This window comes from Phocoena sinus, chromosome 1 (genome assembly GCF_008692025.1).
Source record: "Phocoena sinus isolate mPhoSin1 chromosome 1, mPhoSin1.pri, whole genome shotgun sequence".
Taxonomy (NCBI): domain Eukaryota; kingdom Metazoa; phylum Chordata; class Mammalia; order Artiodactyla; family Phocoenidae; genus Phocoena; species Phocoena sinus.
Window position 1 is genome coordinate 158,337,262 of NC_045763.1, and position 27,443 is coordinate 158,364,704.

At 35.8% G+C, this 27,443-nt stretch overlaps 1 protein-coding gene across 3 annotated transcripts in view; it reads right to left on the minus strand.

Moving 5' to 3' along the window:
- The window catches only part of AKT3 (AKT serine/threonine kinase 3), a 386,558-nt gene that overhangs the window by 305,811 nt on the left and 53,304 nt on the right, over positions 1 to 27,443 (minus strand). The window contains exon 4 of one of the 3 annotated variants that reach the window (XM_032643721.1): positions 12,280 to 12,340. The exons of the other annotated variants lie outside the window; for them this stretch is intronic. Coding sequence (XP_032499612.1) covers positions 12,280 to 12,340 — 61 coding nt within the window. The remainder of the gene's footprint in view (positions 1 to 12,279; positions 12,341 to 27,443) is intronic. 3 annotated transcript variants of the gene reach the window in all.

Genomic DNA, 27,443 nt, shown 5'->3' on the forward strand with positions numbered 1-27,443 from the left:
AGAACAGCTAAAATTTTCTTTTTCTCAAAAATCTAAAAAGTCATAATAAGTTGAGATCATATGACTTACAGTAATAAATAAATTTAATGATTAGGACACATATAAATTACAAAAAAGAAACCTAATAGGACATGCTCATTTTAAAGAGATTTGACAAGCTATCAGCAGTAAAAAGAAACAAAAGTGGCTAAAAAGGGAATTTTCATAAATATTCTTTGTCACATGTTTTAAAAGGAGGGGAAAAAACCTATTCCTGTTTGATTTTTAAATCACTATCAGCTCAGGCTGTCCTCAACCATGTAAACTAGCTTCCATCCCCACTATTTTATTCAAACTACTCTGTTAAGGCTACCAATAGACTTCTTAAGTATTCGTTCAACAAATATTTATTGAGCAATGAACACAACAGACAAAAATTCTGCTCTCACAGAGCCTATCTTCTAATGGGAATGAAAGTGAAAACAAAAATAAGTAAATTGGTTGTATAAATCAAGTATAAAAATAGTGTATTAGTAGTGCTAAGTGCAAATATCTCCTAATTCCCTTGTTAACCAAACAAACCACAAACAAGGAAAGCTTGCACTGGCTTCAGTAAAGCCATGTACAACACTGCTGAATTCTCCTTTGAGTTATTCTCAGCTAACAAAATAATGGGTAACCTAAAAATAATCTCTATCTAGTAAGGAATTAGATTTAAATTCCGAAGTTACTACTTAGGTTGAAGTAAATATTCAAATTAATCAGAATGAGGGCAGCCATGGGAACAGCCAAGAATATCCTGCTGGTAGCAGTCAGTCTTTGCTTTGAGGCTACCAAAGTTTTTGTTACTGCTAAGGAAAATGGCACCTATGAATTATACAATTTTTGAGCTGAAAAAAACCTTAGAGATACCAGATGTCCTCTAGGAAGCTTTCCATGACCTCCACAAGAATATTTAAGCATTTCTTTCTCTTTATTCCAAATTCCATAAAAATCAGGAATGATGTTCTTATTTATCTTTGTATTCCCAGAACCCGTCTTATGTCTGGTAGAAGAGTTTGACTAGACTTTTTACCAATGAAAGAACTGTTTTAGAAAAAATCAGCCTGGGAATTCCCTGGCAGTCCAGTGGTTAGGACTCTGCGCTTTCACTGCTGAGGGCCCAGGTTCAATCCCTGGTCAGGCAACTAAGATCCCGCAAGCACCACAGCACGGCCAAAAAAGAAAAAAAAAAATCAGTCTGACAACAATAAAACAAAGATTCAAAGTTTAAGGTTTGTAACTGCTGTGAAATTATTTGTATTATGTATAAGTACACTGCTCTCAACTAAGCAGGAAGCATACCCATTCATATTCAGTAAGTACTTATTAAGGTCCTACCCTGTGCAAGGTTATATTAAAATGTATACTTACATATATATTAGAATGTATATATAAAATGTGTAAGGCTGACATGGTCCCTACCATCACAGGAAATACATTCAAAGGGGGGAAAGATAATAAAAAAGAAAATAAACAATAATTTTAGATTGCAATAAGTTCCATTGACAGAAATTTGCAGGGCACATTGATAGAGACTATAGTGCTTTTATTGGATTCTCAAAGAGTACTTTATATAGGATGCACTGCAAGGGAAAGACAAGACCTTAAATAGATATTACAGGATATTATATAGTAGGTAAAAAGATTAGAAATCCAATTCAATTCAATTAACAATTTAATGAATATTACTATGTATTATGGTCGCAGCATGAATGAAATCCAATCTTAGCCCCTGAAGAGTATGAATTCTAATAAGGGAGAGACATGTATATACATCATCTTGACTGTGGAGAACACACAGGGTTTAGGGAATCACAGAGAAGAGCACTTAGATGACCTAAAGGTAGTTAGGAAATTTCCTAAAGGAAATGCTTAGAATAGGTAATAATAATGAAAATGCAAATAACATATTTTGAAGGAAGAGTTAACAGAACAAGATAATAGGATGTACATAGGAGGTTGAAAGAGGAGGAAGATATATTTCTAGCCTAGTGATTTGAAGAAGTCTAATAATTTGTCAATAGAGGAAAGGTGAAGGGGAATCAGTATTAATGAAAAAAAAAGATGAAAATTTTGAAAAGCTGAATTTATCATGACAATGGGATATCTATCCATTGGAACATTTTAAATAATCAACTAGAACATTAAAGAGGTTCTTTCATTGACTAGTAACAAATATTTGGGATTCACTAATACATACATAATGTATGTTTATGATGTCATGCAGCATGCCAGCAGAAATAAAGAGTTTGCAGAGAGAACAGAAGAGGCTCAAGAATAGAATAAGGATGAGATATAGTCACATGTAGTGGATATCAAAAGATAATGTGTCAGTAAAAGAGCACTCCAATACAGGGATGAACCAAGAAAGCCAAATGTCAGGGAAGCCAAGAGAGATGTGTGTTCAACAAGGACTGGTAGCCCATAATGTTAAATGATACAGACACTCCTATAAGGCGAAGCAGAAAAGCCCACTGAATACGGTAAAAGGACATAACTACTGGCTGTAAAGTTTCACCATGCCTAAGTCCTAGTTAATCACAACAAGGAACATAAAGACTATGAACCACATTCTCATAACGTCAACTTTATCATTTTATAAGCATACCTAATATTTATTAGAAAAAATGAACACTGTATATAAGCAAAAAAAAAAAAGAGTAACAAATTAGCTATTCATTTCCAGCAAGAGACAACTTTTTAAATAATTTGTTTTCATATGGAAAAATTTCCAAGTTAAAAAATACTCAATAATACATATTAAAAAGAAAAGAATTCTTTTCACTGAGATATATGAACATGCATATAAAGTGATGTAACTTCTGAGATTTGCTTCCAAATAATTTAGGAAGTGAAGGAATAGGTGGGTATATATAATAAGATTGGCTATGAGTTGGAAATTTTTGAAGCTGGTGTTGATTACATGGGTGTTGACTATATTATTCTACTTTTGTACATGTTTGAAATTTCTTCTTAATAAAATATTTTATTACCTAACAGCAAAGAGAAACAAACATTTGTATTTATCCCAACTCTATAGCAAATAATGCTTACAAAGATCTGAAATTAACCTCAAACTGTCAAAAGGAAAGAAAACAGTAGAATTTTTATATGAAGGAAGGTTGAAAACCTGGCTTATAAAATCTACAAACAGATAAAGGGGAGAAAAAAAACCCAGCATAAACAAATTATAGAATCTAGCTCTGGTTTCAGGAAAATTTTAAATTATAAACTGTCATACACTAAAATTTTTAAATATTTAGAATCAAATCATGAAAAATGTTTTCCCCAGAAGGTTAAGATACATAATTTTTTCATAATACACATTATAGGATAATTAAATTACTCAAGGTAAAAGATCTGTGACAATCTTACCTAGTGCCAGAGGTAGGAGCCTATACCTGTTAGAACTAAAATTGGCTTTATTAATTCTGATATATTCGTCCCTGTTTCCTAATTTCCACTATACCAGTTTTTTCACCTACGTAACTTCAATTCATTCTTGAATTCTTCAGGTCTCCATTTAAATGTTACTTATTCCAGGAATCTGACCCCCAACTCCACACAGTAGGACAGAATGTCATACTGTATCCTCCCATGGAACCCTTTATTATCCCTATCATATTAACAGTTCATTTTAGCACCATGAAGGAAAGGACCATGTCTTTTAAAAACAAAAAAATTGAGATATAATTCACATACCATAAAATTACCATTTTAAAGTGTAGTTTTGTTTTTAGTATTAATATATTCACAAGGTTGTATAACCATCACCACTAATTTCAGAACCTTTCATCACCCTAAAAGGAAACCCTGAACCCATTTTAGCAGCCACTCTCCATTCCCTCTTCCTCCTAGCCCCGACAACCACTAAACTACTTCCTGTCTCTGTGGATTTGCCCATTCTGGACATTTCATACAAATGGAATCATACAATATATGGCCTTTCATATCCAACTTTTTTCACTTAGCATAAGGTTTTCAAGGTACGTCCATGGTATAGCATGTATACACTTCATTACTTTTCTGGCTAAGTAATATTCCATTTTATGGATTATTCCATATTTTGTTTACCCATGCAATAGTTAATGGACATCTGGGTTATTTCCACTTTGGGGCTTTTATGAATAATGCTACTATGAATGCTCATATACAAATTTTGTATAAACATAAGATTTAAATTTTCTTGGGTATATACCTAAGTACGAAACTGCTGGGTCATATGATAACTCTGTTTAAGTTTTCAAAGAACTGCCAAATTGTTTTCCAAAGCAGCTGTACCACTTTACAATAACACAAGCAGTGTATGAGGGTTCCAATGTCTTCATATCCTCATCAACACTTTTCATCATCCATCTTTTTGATTAGTGCCATCCTAATGAGTGTGAAGTGATATCTCATGTGATTTTGATATGCATTTCTCTGCTGGTTAATGATGTTGAGAACCTCTTCATGAATTATTGGCCATTTGTGTATCTTCTTTGGAAAAATGTCAATTCAGATCTGCTGCCCATTTTTAATTTAGGCTGTCTTTCTATTACTGAGTCATATATTCTTGATATACTCTGGGTACTAGACCTTTATCAGATGTATGATTTTCAAATATTTTCCCCATCCTGTGGGTTGTCTTTTCACTTTCTTAAGAGTGCCATTTGACACATAAGTTTTTCATTTTTTTTTTAACATCTTTCCTGGAATATAATTGCCTTACACTGGTGTGCTACTTTTCGGCTTTATAACAAAGTGAATCAGTTATACATATACATATGTTCCCATATCTCTTCCCTCTTGCTTCTCCCTCCCTCCCCCACTCCCTAACCCACCCCGCTAGGCGGACAGAAACCACCTAGCTGATCTCCCTGTGCTCTGTGGCTGCTTCCTATTAGCTATCAATTTTATGTTTGGTAGTGTATATATGTCCATGCCACTCTCTCAATTTGTCACAGCTTACGCCTCCCCCTCCCCATATCAAGTCCATGCTCTAGTAGGTCTGTGTCTTTATTCCCGTCTTACCCCTAGGTACTTCATGACCTTTTTTATTTTCTTTCTTAAGATTCCATACATATGTATTAGCATGCGGTATTTGTTTTTCTCTTTCTGACTTACTTCACTCTGGATGACAGACTCTAGGTCCATCCACCTCACTACAAATAACTCAATTTCATTTCTTTTTATGGCTGAGTAATATTCCATTGTATATATGTGCCACATCTTCTTTACCCATTCACCTGTTGATGGACACTTAGGTTGCTTCCATGTCCTGGCTATTGTAAATAGAGCTGCAATGAACATTGTGGTGCATGACTCTTTGAATTATGGTTTTCTCAGGGTATATGCCCAGTAGTGGGATTGCTGGGTCGTATGGTAGTTCTATTTGTAGTTTTTTAAGGAACCTCTATACTGTTCTCCATAGTGGCTGTATCAATTTACATTCCCACCAAAAGTGCAAGAGGGTTCCCTTTTCTCCACACCCTCTCCAGCATTTATTGTTTCTAGTTTTGATGATGGCCGTTCTGACCGGTGTGAGATATCTCATTGCAGTTTTGATTTGCATTTCTCTAATGATTAATGATGTTGAGCATTCTTTCATGTGTTTGTTGGAAATCTGTATATCTTCTTTGGAGAAATGTCTATTTAGGTCTTCTGCCCAGTTTTGGATTGGGTTGTTTGTTTCTTTGTTGTTGAGCTGCATGAGCTGCTTGTAAATTTTGGAGATTAATCCTTTGTCAGTTGCTTCATTTGCAAATATTTTCTCCCATTCTGAGGGTTGTCTTCTGGTCTTGTTTATGGTTTCCTTTGCTGTGCAAAAGCTTTAAAGTTTCATTAGGTCCCATTTATTTTTGTTTTTATTTCCATTTCTCTGGGAGGTGGGTCAAAAAGGATCCTGCTGTGATTTATGTCATAGAGCGTTCTGCCTATGTTTTCCTCTAAAAGTTTGATAGTGTCTGGCCTAACACTTAGGTCTTTAATCCATTTTGAGTTTATTTTTGTGTATGGTGTTAGGGAGTGTTCTGATTTCATACTTCTACATGTACCTGTCCAATGATCCCAGCACCACTTATTGAAGAGGCTGTCTTTTCTCCACTGTATATTCTTGCCTCCTTTATCAAAGATAAAGGCCATATGCATGTGGGTTTATCTCTGGGCTTTCTCTCCTGTTCCATTGAACTATATTTCTGTTTTTGTGCCAGTACCATACTGTCTTGATTATTGTAGCTTTGCAGTATAGTCTGAAGTCAGGGAGCCTGATTCCTCCAGCTCTGTATTTCTTTCTCAAGACTGCTTTGGCTTTTCAGGGCTTTTTCCATTTCCATACAAATTGTGAAATTTTTTGTTCTAGTTCTGTGAAAAATGCCAGTGGTAGTTTGATAGGGATTGCATTGAATCTGTAGATTGCTTTGGGTAGTAGAGTCATTTTCACAATGTTGATTCTTCCAATCCAAGAACATGGTATATCTCTCCATCTATTTGTATCATCTTTAATTCCTTTCATCAGTGTCTTATAATTTTCTACATACAGGTCTTTTGTCTCCTTAGGTAGGTTTATTCCTAGACATTTCATTCTTTCTGTTGCAATGGTAAATGGGAATGTTTTCTTAATTTCACTTTCAGATTTTTCATCATTAGTGTATAAGAATGCAAGAGATTTCTGTGCATTAATTTTGTATCCTGCTACTTTACCAAATTCATTGATTACCTCTAGCAGTTTTCTGGTAGCATCTTTAGGATTCTCTATGTATAGTATCACATCATCTGCAAACAGTGACAGCTTTACTACTTCTTTTCTGATTTGGATTTCTTTTATTTCTTTTTCTTCTCTGATTGCTGTGGCTAAAACTTCCAAAACTACGTTGAATAAGAGTGGTGAGAGTCGGCAATCTTGTCTTGTTCCTGATCTTAGTGGAAATGGTTTGTTTTTCACCGTTGAGGACAATGTTGGCTGTGGGTTTGTCATATATGGCCTTTATTATGTTGAGGAAAGTTCCCTCTATGCCTACTTTCTGCAGGGTTTTTATCATAAATGGGTGTTGAATTTTGTCGAAAGCTTTCTCTGCATCTATTGAGATGACCATATGGTTTTTATCCTTCAATTTGTTAATATGGTGTATCATGTTGATTGATTTGCGTATATTGAAGAATCATTGCATTCCTGGGAAAAACCCCACTTGATCATGGTGTATGATCCTTTTAATGTGCTGTTGGATTCTGTTTGCTAGTATTTTGTTGAGGATTTTTGCATCTATGTTCATCAGTGATATTGGTTTGTAGTTTTCTCTCTTTGTGACATCCTTGTCTGGTTTTGGTATCAGGGTGATGGTAGCTTCGTAGAATGAGTTTGGGAGTGTTCCTCCCTCTGCTATATTTTGGAAGAGTTTGAGAAGGATAGGTGTTAGCTCTTTTCTAACTTTGATAGAATTCACCTGTGAAGCCATCTGGGCCTGGGCTTTTGTTTGTTTGAAGATTTTTAATCACAGTTTCAATTTTAGTGCTTGTGAATGGTCTGTTCATATTTTCTATTTCTTCCTGGTTCAGTCTTGGCAGGTTGTGCATTTCTAAGAATTTGTCCATTTCTTCCAGGTTGTCCAATTTAATGGCATAGAGTTGCTTGTAGTAATTTCTCATGATCCTTTGTATTTCTGCAGTGTCAGTTGTTACTTCTCCTTTTTCATTTCTAATTCTATTGATTTGAGTCTTCTCTCTTTTTTTCTTGATGAGTCTGGCTAATGGTTTATCAATTTTGTTTATCTTCTCAAAGAACCAGCTTTTAGTTTTATTGATCTTTGCTATTGTTTCCTTCATTTCTTTTTCATTTATTTCTGATCTGATCTTTATGATTTCTTTCCCTCTGCTAACTTTGGGGGTTTTTTGTTCTTCTTTCTCTAATTGTTCTAGGTGCAAGGTTAGGTTGTTTGAGATGTTTCCTGTTTCTTAAGGTAGGATTGTATGGCTATAAACTTCCCTCTTAGAACTGCTTTTGCTGCATCCCATAGGTTTTGGGTCGTCGTGTCTCCATTGTCATTTGTTTCTAGGTATTTTTGATTTCTTCAGTGATCACTTCGTTTTTAAGTAGTATATTGTCTAGCCTCCATGTGTTTGTATGTTTTACAGATCTTTTCCTGTAATTGATATCTAGTCTCATAGCGTTGTGGTCGGAAAAGATACTTGATACAATTTCAATTTTCTTGTACTTACCAAGGCTTGGTTCATGACCCAAGATATGATCGATCCTGGAGAATGTTCCACGAGCAATTGAGAAGAATATGTATTCTGTTGTTTTTGCATGGAATGTCCTATAAATATTAAGTCCATCTTGTTTAATGTATCATTTAAAGCCTGTGTTTCCTTATTTATTTTCATTTTGGATGATCTGTCCACTGGTGAAATTGGGGTGTTAAACTCCCCTACTATGATTGTGTTACTGTCGATTTCCCCTTTTATGGCTGCTAGTATTTGCCTTATGTATTGAGGTGCTCCTATGTTGGGTGCATAAATATTTACAGTTGTTTTATCTTCTTCTTGGATCGATCCCTTGATAATTATGTAGTGTCCTTCTTTGTCTCTTGTAATAGTCTTTATTTTAAAGTCTATTTTGAAGTTTTTAATTTTGATGAGGTCCAATTTATCCATTTTTCATTGGTTGCTTGTGCATTTGGTATCAAATCTGAAATACCACTGCCCAATCCAAGATCACAAAGATTTATGCATTTTCTTCCAAGAGATTTATAGTTTTAGCTTTTATGTTTAGGTCTTTAATCCATTTTGAGTTATTTTTTGTACACAGTATGAGGTAGGGGTCTAAATTGATTCTTCTGCATGTGGAAATCCAGTTGTACAAGCATCATTTGTTGAAGACTATTCTCCTGCAGTGAATGGTCTTGCTACATCTATCAAAAATTTACCAGAGTTGTATAAGTTTCTCAACTCTCAGCTCTCTCCCATTGATCTACGACTACCCTCCATGTCTCTTTTTGACTACACCACCTAGCACAGAACCTGAAATATGAAAGCACGCAGTATAGATTTGGTTGGTGACTAAATCCCTTGTCAATAATAAAATGATTAAAGTGTGAGTTGAGCAATACCTTAGGGAGCATTATCCTAACCCAGTATTTAAAAAGCAAGAAACTGAGGCCTAAGAGAGGTCACCTGACTAGCTCAAAGGCAGAGAACAAATTACCTAAGAGCCAGAGGCAGGACCTGAATTCAGCTTTCTTAACGTCTGGTGCAGGGCTCTTTCCATAATATCATGCGGCTTTCTCAACTAAACTGAATTGCCTTAACATCTGCCAATGTGTCTGCCTATGAGAACCAGCATGTATATTAGAGACAGGCACGTATCCTAATACTTAATCATAGGGGAACTCTTCATAAGTATAATTCACCAAAAAGCCTTACAATCAAAATGGGCCAGGAAATCATTAATATACCACTAAATGCAATGTTTCCCTCCAGACAACTGTCTTCTAACTTCACTTTCAGCTCAAGAATACAGCTAGTCATACTTTCAGTCCTTAGATTATTCTAAATAGAAGAAAACGATTTGTGCGACAGTAAAAATAATAAAGCAATCAGGCACCTAGTCCTATTACCCTGCTCTCCTTACCATTTTCCACCATCACTGTGATGCTTCACTCACTACTAACTGTTTTAAAGAATGTAGAAATAGAGCCATCATCATAAATGTAACTTTCCTCTACTGTCCAGCAATTAGTCTGCCTCTTTCCAAAAACCAGAGAAATTTTACAGCAGCAGAACAGAAAAATAAAGGAAACAAGCAACTACAGGAGAAGCCTTCTAAAAGATATATAGAGGATGTATGATTTAGAGGTAAATGGAAGACACTAAGTGTTCAAACTTAATACTACATTTATGCATACAAGTAAGGGAAATGCTGCCCATGCAAATGTTGTGTATACAATATGTATGAGCAGATCATGAATTTTCCTGTAGTCAAGAATATATTCGGCCTTCAGTTTAAACTACCTCTTCTCAAAATCTTCCCAAGTCACCCAAGCACAATTAACTTGTCCTTCCATAGTGCACCCACTCTTCCTTCTACAGACTCCATAACTGTAATGATTATAGCGTATTTTATTTTATTTATTTATTTATTTTGCGGTACGCGGGCCTCTCACTGTTGTGGCCTCTCCCGTTGCGGAGCACAGGCTCCGGACGTGCAGGCCTTGATGCCATGGCTCACGGGCCCAGCCGCTCTGCGGCATGTGGGATCTTCCCGGATTGGGGCACGAACCCGTGTCCCCTGCATCGGCAGGCGGACTCTCAACCACTGCGCCACCAGGGAAGCCCCGAATATAGCGTATTTTAATAGTTACCTCACAAGTTTGTCTCCCTTCTAAACCATCATCTCACTGTGGGCAGAAACCATGTGTTTTTAGTGTTGTGTTCAGCGTAGAATTTAGCATAGCCCTGGCACATAGCAAGCACTTTATATTTCTTTGTCGAATGAACATTTTCAAAATGTTTTGTAACACTGAACATACCTGTTCAAAAGTATCAATAACAAGAAATGTATTCATTCTTGCTGTGATAATTCCCAAATGTTATAGTTCACATATATACAGTTGTCATATTGTATATACGCTTAGAGTACACATACTTAGGTAGTATATGTCATACACTTCCTTACTCTAAGTACAAACTTCAAAGTTGGCCAATCTGCTAAAAACAAACAAATCTAATTCAATATGTTTAGAGCTGAATGTTGTAGTGTTCACCATCTCTGCTAATAATGCAATTTTATACTCCTAGCCAAAAACACAATAAAAAGTTCAAGACTAATCAACCACAAGCAGCAGGATCTAAGCGGTGTCTTACGAAGGAGATGGGGAACCCTCTCTATAGAAACACGTAAAGGAATTCCTGAGGGCAAGATATTTTATGTTCACCAAAAAGAATTATAGATTAAACAAAAAAAAACAAAATGACTGTCAAATACTGGTCTACTGGTAAATGTAAAAGCTTTGGAGTCTGAAAGTCCTGCTTTTAAGATGTGCCTAGGGCTTCCCTGGGGCGCAGTGGTTAAGAGTCCGCCTGCAAATGCAGGGGACACGGGTTCGTGCCCCGGTCCGGGAAGATCCCACATGCCATGGAGCGGCTAGGTCCATGAGCCATGGAGCGGCTAGGCCCGTGAGCCATGGCCACTGAGCCTGTGTGTCCGGAGCCTGTGCTCCACAACGGGAGAGGCCGCAACAGTGAGAGGCCCACTTACTGCAAAAAAAAAAAAAAAAGATGTGCCTCTGATGTGACCTCTTTAGGAAGGTCACTTCACCTGTCTGTGCCTCTTTCAGTTCCTCTTTTGTAAAATGTGAATAAGAATGCCTATCTCACAAAGCTCCCTTTGGGGATCAAATGATACTGTATAAAGGACCTGGCACAGATGCTCAGACACTAGCATGTAACAGTGTTCGTTCCCTTCCTACCTGGCAACATGTTGTCACTTAAGGAGCAGAGTCAGAAAACTCTCTTGGCTGAAAATATTTCTCCCAACAGATGTCAGTCAATGTTTCAAGTTTCACCAAAAGGAAATTCTGTTTGGATTTTCAAAAGCCCCAATTAAATGTTAAAAAATCTGTCACTTAATGTATCTATTTGGCTTTCAAAGGTAACCTGTCAAGGCCCTAAAGTACTGGGGGATTTCTTTTGATAAAGATAAAACAGGGAAAGGCCTATCTATGGAGGATAACTCCTAAATGAGGAGGTTGAAGAAACAAGGAAAAAGCAGTGAAAGGGTCCTAGAGAAAAACTTTTTCTACTTTATAATATTACAATCAGTCTTATCTAACTACATACCACTACATACACTCATAGAAAATCCATAAATTCATCAGTAAACTTGCATGCCAATTTAAGGTTATATTATTAAGAGGTGAAATTTCTGTTATTAAAACAAAAAAGATAAGTCCCAAACCACAATTTAACGATGTATTTCTGACCACTATTACCAAAGAAAAGATGTAGTCTGGGATAAACTATTGGCTCTATGTTCCTGCAAACTGTCAACTGTGTGCTCACAGTGTGAATTTTGATAAAATCGTAGTACAGATGGCATGATAGCTCAGTCATATAAATTATTAATAAATTTACATAAAGAAAAAACTCAAAACCATTCCATTATCTTTACAGACCTGACCAAGACAATGTAATGTCCCAACTTACACTTCAAATTTATTCCTATTATGAAGGTGCAACCACTACCACTTTTTTTTCCAAGTCCAGCCCAAATTCTCAGTCACTCACCCGCCCTCCATCTTATGAATCCTGTGCTTCCTCTCCGCCCGTGGCCTCCACCAAAGGGACTCTATAAAGTAAATGTGGAGAATTATTGCCAAAAGTGAAAGAATTAGAGATACTTAAAGTCCTAGAAAGGCTAATAAACCTTTGATTCATTAACTTAGAGAGGAGAAAGTAAATCCACAAGCTAGAGGATAGAAATATATTATACTCCAATTCTAAAATGTCAAAATATGTCTAAGATTCAAAATGTCTGAAACAGAACTTTTCAAAATCCAGCAAACCGAATTTAGTATTATTTGTGGATGAAGATATAAATGATATTTCTGCCTTCCTGGGCTCACAGAAAAACTCATCCTTATCAATGAAATCAGAGAAAAGAAAAATAAAGATTTGAATAAAAACAATTAAGAATTGCATTTTAAAGATCATATACATACAAAGAATATTAAAGGTTCTCTTTTCTTCTACTCTTAGCATTTTTATGCTACATCTATAAACCTAACATTTGCATCCATCTTCTTGTCTCTTGATAGAGTGAAGAAAGCACCTCTAATCAGAATGCCTGCAATCCTGCTCTTCTTCCTACATTTCTCTTCATAATTAATCACATATCCTCCATCAATGAAGACAAAAATCACTAATGCATCTGCAATTTTCCTCCATTACCCCATATGCAAAATTTATGCTGTCAAAATAATGACAATGATGACAACAGGTTAAACACATCACTTTTTATGTTAGAGGCACAGTGCTAAATGCTTTCCATAAATTATTTAATTCTCAAAACCACTGTATAAGATAGCGCTATGGACTGTTTGTGCCCCCGCCACAAATTCATATGTTGAAAGCCTAACCCCCAGTGTGATGGGGCCTTTGGGAAGAAATTAGGTTTAGATGGGGTCACAAGGGTGGGGCCCTCATGATGGCATTAGTACCCTTATAAGAAAAGACATCCAAGAGCTTGTTGTGTCTCTTTCCACCTAGTGAGAACACAACGAAAAGGTACTACCTGCAAGCCAGGAAGAATGTCCTCACCAGAACCCAAAAATGCTGAAACCATGCTCTCAGACTTCACAGCCTCCAGAACTGTGAGAAATAACTTTCTGTCATTTAAGCTGCCCCGTCTATGATATTTTGTTATGGCAGCCCAAGCTAATTCCCCATTTTACGACTGAGAAAACTATGGCTTAAATAGGCTAAATAACTTTCCTACAGAGGATCCAGGCTACAGTGGTAGAGTCGGGATTTAAACCTGGCTTTTAACTAATACTGTTCCACTAATGTCTCTACAATATTGAGTTCCTAATAAGTAACCAACTATGTTATGTGCAAGAGATCAAAATAAAGTTGCCTTTAAAAACTCATACATCTAATCATATATTATAAACAAACATATGGACTGCCAAAGTGTGAATTTCTCCAGGTTTGGTACCCAAGAAATGTTTATTGAAATAAACAGAAAAAATATCAAACAATAATACAATGTGTTGAGTGTTGTATGAGTAGGTCAAATAAAGTAACACAAAGGTTTCCAGAAGGAAGCAATTAATTCCAGGGGTGAGTAAGACAACTATTATAAGATAGGTAGAGTATGAAAAAGGCCATAAGTAAATGAAAGGCGGTCAGAACAGGGTATAATTAATTATATTTGGTGGGAATTTATCAGGGATTACTAGTAGATGTTACATATAAGCTGTCTCTTCAAAGATGAATAGAGTATCACTTTTGGAATAAGAGATCATTCTAGGTTGAATGGACTATATGGACAAAAACATGGAGTTTGAAAATGTAGCTGCCTGTTCCTTTTTGATCCCATATTCAACACTGTAGTTTACAGTATAAAATATCTTAACAGATGCCCCTGTCTCTCATAGCTTCCTTTTTCAAACCACTCTACAGAAAGTATAAAAGTAATCATCCTAAAACACAGATCAGATTGGCTCCTTGTTCAAAAACATTCGATAGTCCTACTCTGCCTACAAGATACTATTTAAATTCCTCAGGCTAGAATGTTAGGTCTCTCACAATCTGTCCCTGTTTTTCCTTTCCTTCCCAATTCACCTTGAGTCATGATTCCTCTACACTGAAGCTACACCGGATTGTTTGCTGCTCTTAAACAGGCCCTGTTAAAATGTCCCCCACTGGACCATGGCACATCTTCAAGACCCATGTAAAAGAACAACTTTGGAAATATAACTTTGCCTATTGTCTCACTTATTACTCTCTGTCTTATGTTAGTTACATTCCTACATGTATGTCTCTATTAAAGACTACAAGCTCTTTGAGAGATGACTCCTACCCTACAGAGTTATTTAAAAAAAAAAATTGAATCAAATCTTTGAGTCTATATGTCCAGGTACTATATAAGGAGCTGAACGTTAAAATGCAATATCATAAGAGCACTACTAGACAAATACACAGAGTATTACGACAGTCACCCAACTCAGCCTGCAGAGGTGCAGAACAGCTTCCCACAGAACATGACTAACTGATTCTTAAAAGATGAATATGAAGAAGACATAGGTAAAACATACACACACAGGTATGAAACAGTGCCACGTGTTAGAAGAAATTCAATGTTGCTAGAATGTAAAATATGGAGCCAGAAGTGGCTAAGTTATAAAGCTGTAGAGACAAAAGGCTGCATACAGTGTGTTGAGAAACATTTTATGCTGTGGGCCAGTGGTTTAGCATTAGTAAAAAGCCCCAATTCATACTGCGCCAAAACCAGGTGTAAGTTATACTGTAAGACATTTAAAAAATTGAATTAAACAGGTGGTACTGATATTTGCAAGTCTCAAAAGTCAAACAGATTAAAAAGGTATACAGTAAAGAGTCTCATCACACCTCTGTCATCTGCCCAGTTCATACCCTACTTCCTGGGGAAAAGTGTTAGTTTCTTCTTTTTCCTTCCAGAGTTCCTTATGCCAATAGAGCAAATAAATCTAGTTCCCCTCCTTTACACAAAAACTGCTGTATAATATGTTCTGCACCTTAGTCTTTTCCTTTTTACTTGCAACGATTTTTCCATGATTTTCCAAATAAATACTATTCTTCCTATTCTTCTTCAACTGCATAATATTCCATTATACTGCTGTATCATTATTTACTTAACCTATCCACTATTAATGGACATTTGAGCTTTTGTTTCACTCTACTACGATATATTGTTTTGGTTGACACATATGAAGAAAATCTAGCCTTATGCAGATATGACTAGAAAAAGGGAGAAAAACGTTAATAAAGTTTTCAGATTATTGTGGATAATCTCCAAATCTTTTGCTATTACACACAATATTTGTATGAATAACCCTGTACATACATCATTACAAAATTTGAAAATATACCTGAAGGATACATTCCCGAAATGGGAATATACATTTGTAATTTTGATATATATTATCAAATTGTCCCCAGAGAAACAGAACCAGTATAGATTTCCCACCAGCAATGAATAAGCAGTGACACTGCCTGGTTCCTCAGAGGATCCTAGGGCAATCTACCTTTTAAAATCGTAATCAAGGAAGAAGAATCCAGAAGAAGCATGACATAAACAATCAAACAGGTCAAGAAAAAAACAGGAATTATGAGGTTTTGGAGTACAAGCAAGAAGACATGATTGGTCTCTAGTGTCAAATATTACCAGAGAGATCTAATAATTAAATAATAAACTAAACTATAAAACTTAAATAATTAAAGCAGTATGGTTAGCCATGCAAAAAATAGAACAAATCAAGACAGAATAAAAAACATACAGTAATGAAGAATAAAGGCAATTAAGAATAAAACAAAGATAATACTATTCCCCACGAAAAGGAATCAGAGCTCTCTGGAGAAATTGGTTGATTCTAGAGCTGGGAAACTATATGATGAGCCTGGAATATTTTATTGTGTCAGAAAGTCTTCACAAATTGATGGGAACATGTCAAAAAAATATAGAGCTAGCTTTTCAGGGCTTACATGGGCCAAATCTAGGATAATTTGAGCACTTCAGAATTAATAATGATGGGAAAAGACTATAATCCATTGAATAAATTAGCATAAAAATAGGAGAACTTTTTTGAATAAAAGTTCTCATGAAGGAGAACCTTTTTTTGTAGTGAAAAGTCAATTAAAATTAAAAAGGAACAACTAAATTAGAAAATCACCATGAATAACAAACAGCTGGCTCAAACAAGAACAATAATTGGATGCTGAAACTCGTGGGCCAAAGTTTGACGAGCAACCAGCTATTTATATGGTCACAAAGTATCAAACCACAGGACTTCCCTGGTGGCACAGTGGTTAAGAATCCACCTGTCAATGCAGGGGGCACAGGTTCGAGCCCTGGTTCAGGAAGATCCCACATGCCGCGGAGCAACTAAGCCAATGCGCCACAACTACTGAACCTGCGCCCTAGAGGCCACGAGCCACAACTGCTGAGTCTGTGTGCCTAGAGCTCATGCTCCACAACAAGAGAAGCCACCACAGTGAGAAACCCGCACACCTCAACAAACAGTAGGCTCGGTTCGCCGCAGCTAGAGAAAGCCTGCCCGCAGCAACAAAAAGCCAGTGGAGCCAAAAATAAATAATCAATAATTAAAAAAAGGTATCACACCACAAGATTCTTATTAATTACAGAGGGAATAATAATAACCTTACAATGGAGAAGAATCTTGGTAGACACCATTGTAACCAGTGATCAAAGTTAACATCACCAGGATTGGGACGAAGCAATATCATGTGCTTCCTGATTAAAGTAGACTAAAGAGACATGACAACTGATGTATCAGTTGCATGACCAGACATCATGATGTCACATAATGACTCTTGCATGATGATCCAAGATTTTTTTGGAGAGGGGGGGCTTATAAAGGTTATTATTGACAATATCTGGATGACAGCATTGTGTCAATGTTAATTTCTTAATTTTGATAACTATACTTCAATTATGTAAGATAACGTCCTACTTTTAAGAAACACACACTTAAGTATATAAAGGTAAAAGGGTCATCATGTCTCAAACGGTTCAGAAAATCTATGTATTTGAACCTAAGTATCTTTAAATATATTTAAAATATTTCTATATATTTTAAATATCATATATTGATGGGGAAGGAGGAACAAAGCACTGAGACAGAGAGGAAATGACAGGGAGGATAAGGAGAGAAAAAAGAAATGCAAATGTGGAAAATGTTAACATTTGAGGAATGAGAATATGGACTTCTCTGTACATCCGCCTCCGTCAAATGTCTGTTCATATTCTTTGTCCATTTTTCTATTTATCTTTTTCTTAATGTTTTATGGACACACACTATAATAAAAATGTTAATCCTTATTTTTTTCCCCAATATGTGATGGTTTTTGTTATAGAGAAGATTCAGTTTTTACAAAATCAAAACTTTAAAAATTCTTAATGCTACAATAATGATGATGTTTGGGTGATGTGGTTATGGATGCTTTATTTGTTTTAAGTTTTTTTAACTTATCTGTATTTCACAAATCTTTACTAAGCACCTATTAATTTTTTAATGAAAAAAGGGTTATACTTTTATATTCCTTAAGCAAAATCCCAGCAGAACTCTTCATAGAACCTGATTCTAAAAATCAAATGGATTTATTTAACAATTTCTCTCTTAATAACCTTTGGAGACAAGAAGAGCTAAGCCAATAGTGAAGAAGAGTAAAAAGAGTTTGAGACTTGCCTTAGAGAGATCAGTACTTGTTGTAAAGTGGTATTGGTACAGGAATGAAAAAGCAGGCTAAAAGAGAGTAGAGAGAGCCCGGAAGCAAACCCACATATAAAAACAACAATATGATGGATTACTCAACAAATGAGATTGAGGCTATTATTATACTTTTAGAAACATAATGAGATTAGAACCCCTTCTTAACACCTCCCCACACACACACACAAAACATAACATCCTCAAGGTGGAATAAAGAAGAACTAAATGTGAAATAACTTTTAGATATCTTATTAAAAAATGTAAGACACTCTGGTAGTGAGGCTCCAAGACAGCCTTCAGTGATCCTCTCACACTGGTATTCCAGTCTCAGTATGGTCTCCTCCCACAATGAACAGGCTGACTGACAGTCTGTGACTTCAAAGCCTAGATCAAAGAAGACATTAGTTTCCACTCTGATCTCCTGGCTCACTCATTCAGGGGAAGTCAGCCTCCAAATTATGATAACACTCAAGTGGCCCTAGTAAAGGATCACATCAAGAGGAACTGAGTCCTCCAACCAACAGCCTACACCAACTCACTGGCCATTTGAGTAGGTTATCTTTAAAAGCAAGTCCTCCAGCCTTAATTAAACCTACAGATGATTGAAGCCCTGACTGACATGTTGACTGCAACCTCATAAGAGACCAAGATCATAACCAAACAAACACCCTGCTCCCAGAAATGAAAAGAAATAATAAATATTTATTGTTTCTTTTAACCAAATAGGTTTTTCTGATAATTTGTTATGCAGCAATAGACAATAAATAAAGACTATTGTTATAACCTCAATGTAGGAAAGGAAGTTCTTAAAAATTATAAGAACTATAAGAATTATAAGAAGCAAAATTATAAAGGAAAAGATTGACAAATGTATCTATATTGAAAATGAAAGGCTTTGATACAAAAAAGTTAGTACTCATACAACTAAAAGGACAAGCCACAAACTAAAAGAAAATATTTATAATTCAAATAACAAATAATGAATATCAATTCTTGAAAACTTCCTACAAATCAACAAGGACAAACCATCTAATACAAAAAAGGGAGTGGGGCAAAGAGTAGAAAATGCAATTTATAAAAGAAATTATGTAGCAATAAACATATGAAAAGAACTAGAAACCCCATTAATAACCAGAGAAATTCAAATTTAAAACACCAAAATACCAATTCTCACACATCAGAATGACAAAACTTATGTGTGACAAGAAGAAAAGTCTCACAAACTGCTGGTGGAAGTAAAGTGTTAACAACCACTTCAGAAAACAATATACAAAATCTAGTAAAGGTGAAGGCAGAGCATACCCTATGACCAAGCAATTTTCTATTTGCAATAAAAATTTCACATATACATAGGGAACGTACAAAAACATTCGTTGCAGCACTGCTTGTAATAGGTAAAAAACTGGCAACCACTTAAAGCTCTTCAACAGAACAGTTTTAAAAAGCGTGGTTTATTCATGCAAAACCACGCAGCAGTGAAAATGAAGAAATCAGAACTCCGTGTATCAATATAAATACACCTTAAAAACATAACACTAAAAAAAGGTTTATAAAAGCTATCAGCTGACTTTTCAGCAGAAACTGCAGACCAGAAGAGAGTGGCACAATATATTTAGAGTGATGAAAGGGAAAAACCTAGAACCAAGAATGTTCTACTCAGCAAGGCTCTCATTCAGATTTGATGAAGAAATCAAAACCTTTACAGACAAGCAAAAGCTAAAAGAATTCGGCACCACCAAAACCACCTTTACAGCAAATGTTAAAGGAACTTCTCTACATGAAAAAGAAAAGGCCATAACTAGGAATAAGGAAATTACGAAATAAAAAACATCACCAGTAAAGGGAAACATACAATAAAGGTAGGAAATCATGAACACACACAAAGCTAGTAGGGAGGTTAAAAGACAAAAGTAGTAAAATCATCTCTATCCACAATAAGGGATACACAGAACAATTAGATGAAAAATACAGTGTCAAAAACAGTAACTGTGAGGGAAGGAGAGTACAAATGTAAGGTTGTTAAAATGTATTAGAAAGTGAGAGATCAGTAACTTAAAACAACCAAGTATATATAGAGAGTGCCTGACAAAAACCTCATGGTAACCACAAACAATTCACTTTGTTATAAAGCAGAAACTAACACACCACTGTAAAGCAATTATACTCCAATAAAGATGTTTTTTTTAAAAAAAAGAAACCTGTAACAGATATACACACAAAAAAGAAAAGGGAATCCAAACATAACACTAAATAAAGACACTCATCAAATCACAAGAAGAGAACAAAAGAAGAACGGGGGGAGACCTACAAAAACAAATTCAAAACAATTTAAAAAATGGCAACAAGAACATACATACTGATAATTACCTTAAATGTAAATGAACGAACTAAATGCTCCAGCCAGAAGTCTTGGACTGACTGAATGGATACAAAAACAAGACCCACATATATGCTGCCTACAAAAGACGCACTCCAGATCTAGAGACACATAGAGACTGAAAGTGAGGGGATGGAGAAAGGTATTCCAGGCAAATGGAAATCAAAAGAAAACTGGAGTAGCAATACTCATATCAGACAAAATAGACTTTAAAACAAAGACTGTTACAAGAGACAAAGATGGACACTCATCCATCTATGATCAAGGGATCAATCCAAGAAGAAGATATAACAATTATAAAATACATGCACCCAGCATAGGAGCATCTCAATATATAAAGAAAATGTTAATAGACGTAAAAGGAGAAGTCGACAGTAATACAATAATAGTAGGGGACTTTAATGCCCCACTTACCATCAATTGACAGATCATCCAGACAGAAAATCAATAAGGAAACACCGACCTTAAGTAACACATTAGACCAAATGTACTTAATTGATATATAGAGAGAGCATTCCACCTGAAAGCAGAATACACATTCTTTTCAAGTGCACATGGAACATTCTCCAGGACAGATCACATGCTAGGCCACAAAACAAGCCTTGGTGAATTTAAGGAAATTGAAATCATATCAAGCATCTTTCCCGACCACCAGGTTGTAGGACTAGAAATCAACTACAAGAAAAATACTGCAAAAAAACACAAACACGTGGAGGCTAAACAATATGTTACTAAACAACCAATGGATCACTGCAGAAATCAAAGAAGAAATCAAAAAGTACCTAGAGACAAATGAAAACACAATGGGACACGGCAAAAGCAATTCTAAGAAGGAAGTTTATAGCAATACAAGCTTACCTCAGGAAACAAGAAAAATATCAAATAAACAACCTAACCTAAAGCAACTACAGAAAGAAAAACAAAACCCAAAGTTAGTAGAAGGAAAAAAATCATAAAGATCAGAGCAGAAATAAATGAAATAGAGACTAAAAAAACAACAGAAAAGATCAATGAAACCAAAAGCTGGTTCTGTGAAAAGGTAAACAAAATTGATAAAACTTTAACCAGAGTCATCAAGAAAAAAAGAGACAGGGCCCAAATCAATCAAAATAGAAATGAAAAAGGAGAAGTTATAAACGACGCCATAGAAATACAGAAATACATCATAAGAGACTACTCCAAGCAACTACACACCAATAAAATGGACAACCTAGAAGAAATGGACAAATTCTTAGCAAGGTACAGTCTCCCAAGACTGAATCAGGAAGGAACAGAAAATATGAACAGACCAATTAACAGTAATGCAATTACATCAGTAATTTAAAAACTCCCCAAACAAACAAAAGTCCAGGACCAGATGGCTTCACAGGTAAACTCTACCAAACATTTAGAGAAGCATTAACACCTATCCTCCTGAAACTATTCCAAAAAATGGCAGAGGAAGGAAAACTTCCAACCTCATTCTATGAAGCCACCATGAACCTAATACCAAAACCAGACAAAGATATCACAATAGAAGAAAATTACAGGCCAATATCACTGATGAACATAGATGTAAAAATCTTCAACAAAATACTAGCAAACAGAATCCAAAAATACCTTAAAAAGATCACACGCCATGTCAAATGGGATTTGTCCCAGGGACGCAAGGATTTTTCAATATCAGCAAGTCAATGTAATACACCACATTAACAAATTGAAGAATGAAGCAACCTAAACATCCATCGACAGATGAATGGATAAAGAGATGTAGTACATATATACAATGGAATGTTACTCAGCCTTTAAAATGAATAAGATAACGCCATTTGCAATAACATGGATGGACCTGGAGATTATCATTCTAAGTGAAGTAAGTCAGACAGAGAAAAACAAATATCATATGATATTGCTTATATGAGGAATCTAAAACAAAAATGATATAAACAAACTTATCTACAATACAGAAACAGACTCACAAACTTAGAGAACAAACTTACGGTTACTAGGGGGGAAGGGTGCGTGGGGAGGAACAGATTGGGAGTTTGGGATTGACATGTACACACTGCTATATTTAAAATAGATAACCAACAAGGACTTACTGTATAGCACAGGGAACTCTGCTCAATACTCTGTAATAACCTAAATGGGAAAAGAATTTGAAAAAGAATCGATACATGTATATGTATAACTGAATCACTTTGCTGTACACCTAAAACTAACACAACACTGTTAATCATCTCTACTCCAATATAAAATTTTTTTTAAAAAATTGAAGAATGAAAACCGTATGATCACCTAAATAGATGCAGAAAAGCTTTTGATAAAATTCAACATCCATTTATGATAAAAAGTCTCCAGAAAGTGGGCATAGAGCAAACATACCTCCATATAATAAAGCCCATATATGACAAACCTACAGCTAACATCATACTCAATGGTGAAAAGATAAGACAAGGAAGCCCACTCTCACCACTTTTTTTCAACACAGTTTTGGAAGTCCTAGCCACAGCAATCAGATGAGAATAAGAAATAAAAGGAATCCAAATTGGAAACAAAGAAGTAAAACTGTCACTATTTGCAGATGACATAATACTGTACACAGAAAATCCTCAAGTAGCCACCAAAAAACTACTAGAGCTCTAAAAACTACTAATAAATTAGATAAAGTTGCGGGATACAAAATTAATATACAGCAATCTGTTACATTTCTATACACTAACAATGAAATATCAGAAAGAGAAATTAAAGAAACAATCTCATTTATCATCACATCGAAAAGAATAAAATAGCTAGGAATAAACCTTCCTAAGGAGCCAAAAGACCTATACCCCACAAACTGTAAGACACTGATGAAAGAAACTGAAGATGACATAAACATATGGAAAGATACCATTTTCCACAATTGGAAAAATCAATAATTGTTAAAATAACCACATTACCCAAGGAAATCTATATATTCAATACAATCCCTATCAAATTACTGATGGCATTTTTCACAGAACTAGAACGAATAATTTTTAAATTTATATGGAAACACAAAAGACCCCGAATAGCCAAAACAATCTTGAGAAAGAACTCAGCTGGAGGTATCAGGCTCCCTGACTTCAAACTATACTACAAAGCTACTGTCATCAAAGCAGTATGATACTGGCACAAAAACAGACACATAGATCAAAGGAACAGGACAGAAAGTTCAGGAATAAACCCTCACACCTATGGTCAATTAATCTATGACAACAGAGGCAAGAATATACAATGAAGAAAAGACAGTCTTCTTCAGTAAGTTGTGATGGAAAAATTGGACAGCTACATGCAGAAGAATGAAATTAGAACATTCTCTAACACCACACACAAAAAATAAACTCAAAACAGATTAAAGACCTGAATGTAAGACTGGATACTATGATACTCCTAGGGGAAAACATAGGCAGAACACTCTTTAACATAAATTGCAGCAATACTTTGTTGGATCCAACTCCTAGAGTAATGAAAATAAAAGCAAAATTAAATAAATGGGACCTAATTAAACTTTTGCACAGCAAAGAAAACCATACACAAAACAAAAAGACAACCTGAGGAATGGGAGAAAATATTTGTAAATGATGCAACAAACAAGGGATTAATTTCCAAAATATACAAATAGTTCATACAGGTCAATATCAAAAAACAACCTAATCAAAAAATGGGCAAAAGACCTAAAGAGACATTTCTCCAAAGAAAACATACACATGGCCAACAGGCACATGAAAAGATGCTCAACATCACCAATTATCAGAGAAATACAAATCAAAACTACAATGAGGTATCACCTCACATCAGTCAGAATAGCCATCATCAGAAGGTCTACATAAATAAATGGTGGAGAGTGTGTGGAGAGAAGGGAACCCTGCTATACTATTGATAGGAATATAAATGGGTGCAGCCACTATGAAGAAAAGCATACAGTTTCCTTAAAAAACTAAAAATAGAGTTACCATATGATCCAGCAATTCCACTCCTGGGCATATATCCAGAGAAGAGGAAAACTCCTATTTCAAAAAGATACATGCACCCCAATATTCACAGCAGCACTATTTATAATAGCCAAGGCATGGAAGCAACCTAAATGTCCACTGACAGAGGAATGAAATGCATACAGAAGATATGATATATATATATATATGTGTGTGTGTGTGTGTATATACATATGTATATATATATAACGGGATATTACTCAGCCATAAAAAAGAACGAAATAATGCCATTTGCAACAACATGGATGGACCTAGAGATTACCATACTAAGTGAAGTAAGTCACACATAAAATACAAAAGTCATGATATCACTTATATGTGGAATCTAAAAAAAATGATACAAATGAACTTATTTACAAAACAGAAATAGACTCACAGGCACTGAAAACAAACTTATGGTTACCAAAGGGGGAAGCGGGGGAGGTATAAATTTGGAGTATGGCATTAACAGATACATGTTACTATATACAAAATAGGTAAACAAGGGCCTACTGTATAGCACTATATTCAATACCTTGTAATACCCTATAATGGAAAAGAATCTGAAAAAGAATTGATATATATGTATAACTGAATCACTTTGTTGTACACCTAAAACTATCACAACAATGTAAATCACCTACTTAAATAAAAAAAAAAGCTGGAGAAGATACATGCAGTATGGTATCATTTATACAAAGTTTGAAAACATACTAGTTCTATTATTAATATATGCATATATACATAAGAAAATATTTTAAATATAAATGCATGAGAATGGCAAACACAGAACTAGGTATACCTCTGGATAAGCAGGGTAAAAGGAGATGGAGTAATATGAGAGGGATGCATAAACTTCAAGTGCATCTGTAATGCTCAATTAATTTAAAAAAAGGATCTGATACTAAAATATTATAAAGCTACAAGACGGGTACATGAGTGCTCAGCTTATTATTCTCTATAGTTTTTTGTTTGCTTGAATATTCCAAAACAGAATGCTTTTAATCAAAATATAATGGCAGATAACAAACTTAAGCAATATTTGCAGAAAAGATCAAAAGAGCGTTTATACAAATTGATAAGACAACCCAGCATTACATTCAGTGAATACAACCTGTAAGAGACAAAGTTTTTTTCTCTGTAAGAGACAAATGGCATGCAAGAAAAATTAACAAAATTAGAAACTGTAAATACATAGCACAGAAGTACATAGCAAAACGTACAAGCTCAAGCTCATTAATAACACTTCATTCAAAATATATCCATTGAGTGACTAAAGATCCAGACGCTATTCCAGGCTCTGGGAATACAGCAGTGAATGACATAACTCTCATAGATGAAGTTCATATTCTCGAAGGTGGAGGCAGTCAATAAAAACATAAACAAACAAAAAGTCACGTACTGGTAAATGCTTTAAAAATATTAGAACAGGTGATGTGGTAGAGATGAGGGAGGAAGAAAAGGATACTCTAGGTGTTCAAAGACTCTAGAAGAAGTACACTTGTCCTGAGAAGTAAATAATAAAAAATCCTTCGAAAAGTTAAGGAAAGCCTCCTCAGGCTCAGCCTGTAGCGGGGCTGCGCTGTGGCCGCCTTCTTGCTGGGTACCTTGTTCTCCCTGATCTGCTGGAGCCCGTGAGCTCCGCCACCCAACTTCACCGCCGCCTAGAGATGGCTGGCTGTTTCCGCCCACCTCAGGGCACAGGGGGCACCTTCAAGATGCCGGCGGAATAGGACGTGGAGATCACCATCCTCCCCACAAATACATCAAAACTACACCTACATGTGGAACAACTCCTACAGAACATCTACTGAACGCTGACAGAAGACCTCAGACTTCCTAAAAGGCAAGAAACGCCCCACGTACCTGGCCGAGTGGCTGACAGGGTCTTGGTGCTCTGGCAGGGTCTCAGGCCTGTGCCTCTGAGGTGGCAGAGCCGACTTCAGGACACTGGTCCACCAGAGACCTCCCAGCCTTACATAGTATCAAACGGCGAAAGCTCTCCCAGAGATCTCCATCTCAATGCTAAGACCCAGCTCCACTCAACAACCAGCAAACTACAGTACTGGACACCCCATGCCAAATAACTACCAAGAAAGGAACACAACCACACCCATTAGCAGAGAGGCTGCCTAAAACCATAAGGTCAAACACACCCTGAAAAACACCACTGGACATGGTCCTCCCCACCAGAAAGACAAGATCAAGCCTCATCCACCAGAACACAGGCACCAGTCCCCACCACCAGGAAGCCTACACAACCCACTGAATCAAACATAGCCACTGGGGGCAGACACCAAAAACAGCAGGAACTATGAACCTGCAGCCTGCAAAAAGGAGACCCCAAACACACTAAGCTAAGAAAAATGAGAAGACAGAGGAATATAGAGCAGAAGGAACAAGGTAAAAACCCACCAGACCAAACAAATGAAGAGGAAATAAGCAGTCTACCTGAAAGAGAATTCAGAGTAATGATACTAAAGATGATACAAAATCTTGGCAACAGAATGGAGAAAATACAAGATATGTTTAACAAGGACCTGGAAGAACTAAAGAGCAAACAAACAATAATGAACAACACAATAAATGAAATTAAAAATTCTCTAGAAGGAATCAATAACAGAATAACTGAGGCAGAAGAACGGATAAGTGACCTGGAAGATAAAATAGTGGAAAAAACTGCCACAGAGAAAAATAAAGAAAAAAGAATGAAAAGAATTGAGGACAATTTCAGAGACTTCTGGGACAACATGAAATGCACCAACATTTGAATTACAGGGGTCCTAGAGGAAGAAGAGAAAACAAAGGGACTAAGAAAATACCTGAAGAGATTAATAGGTGAAAACTTCCCTAATATGGGAAAAGAAATAGTCCAGGAAGCACAGAGAGTCCCATTGAGGATAAATCCAAGGAGAAACATGCCAAGACACATCTTAATCAAACTATGAAAAATTAAATACAAATAACAAACATTAAAAGCAGCAAGGGAAAAAAAACAAATAACATACAAGGGAATCCCCATAAGGTTAACAGCTGATCTTTCAGCAAAAATTCTGCAAGACAGAAGGAAGTGGCAGGACATATTTAAAGTGACAAAAGGGAAAAACC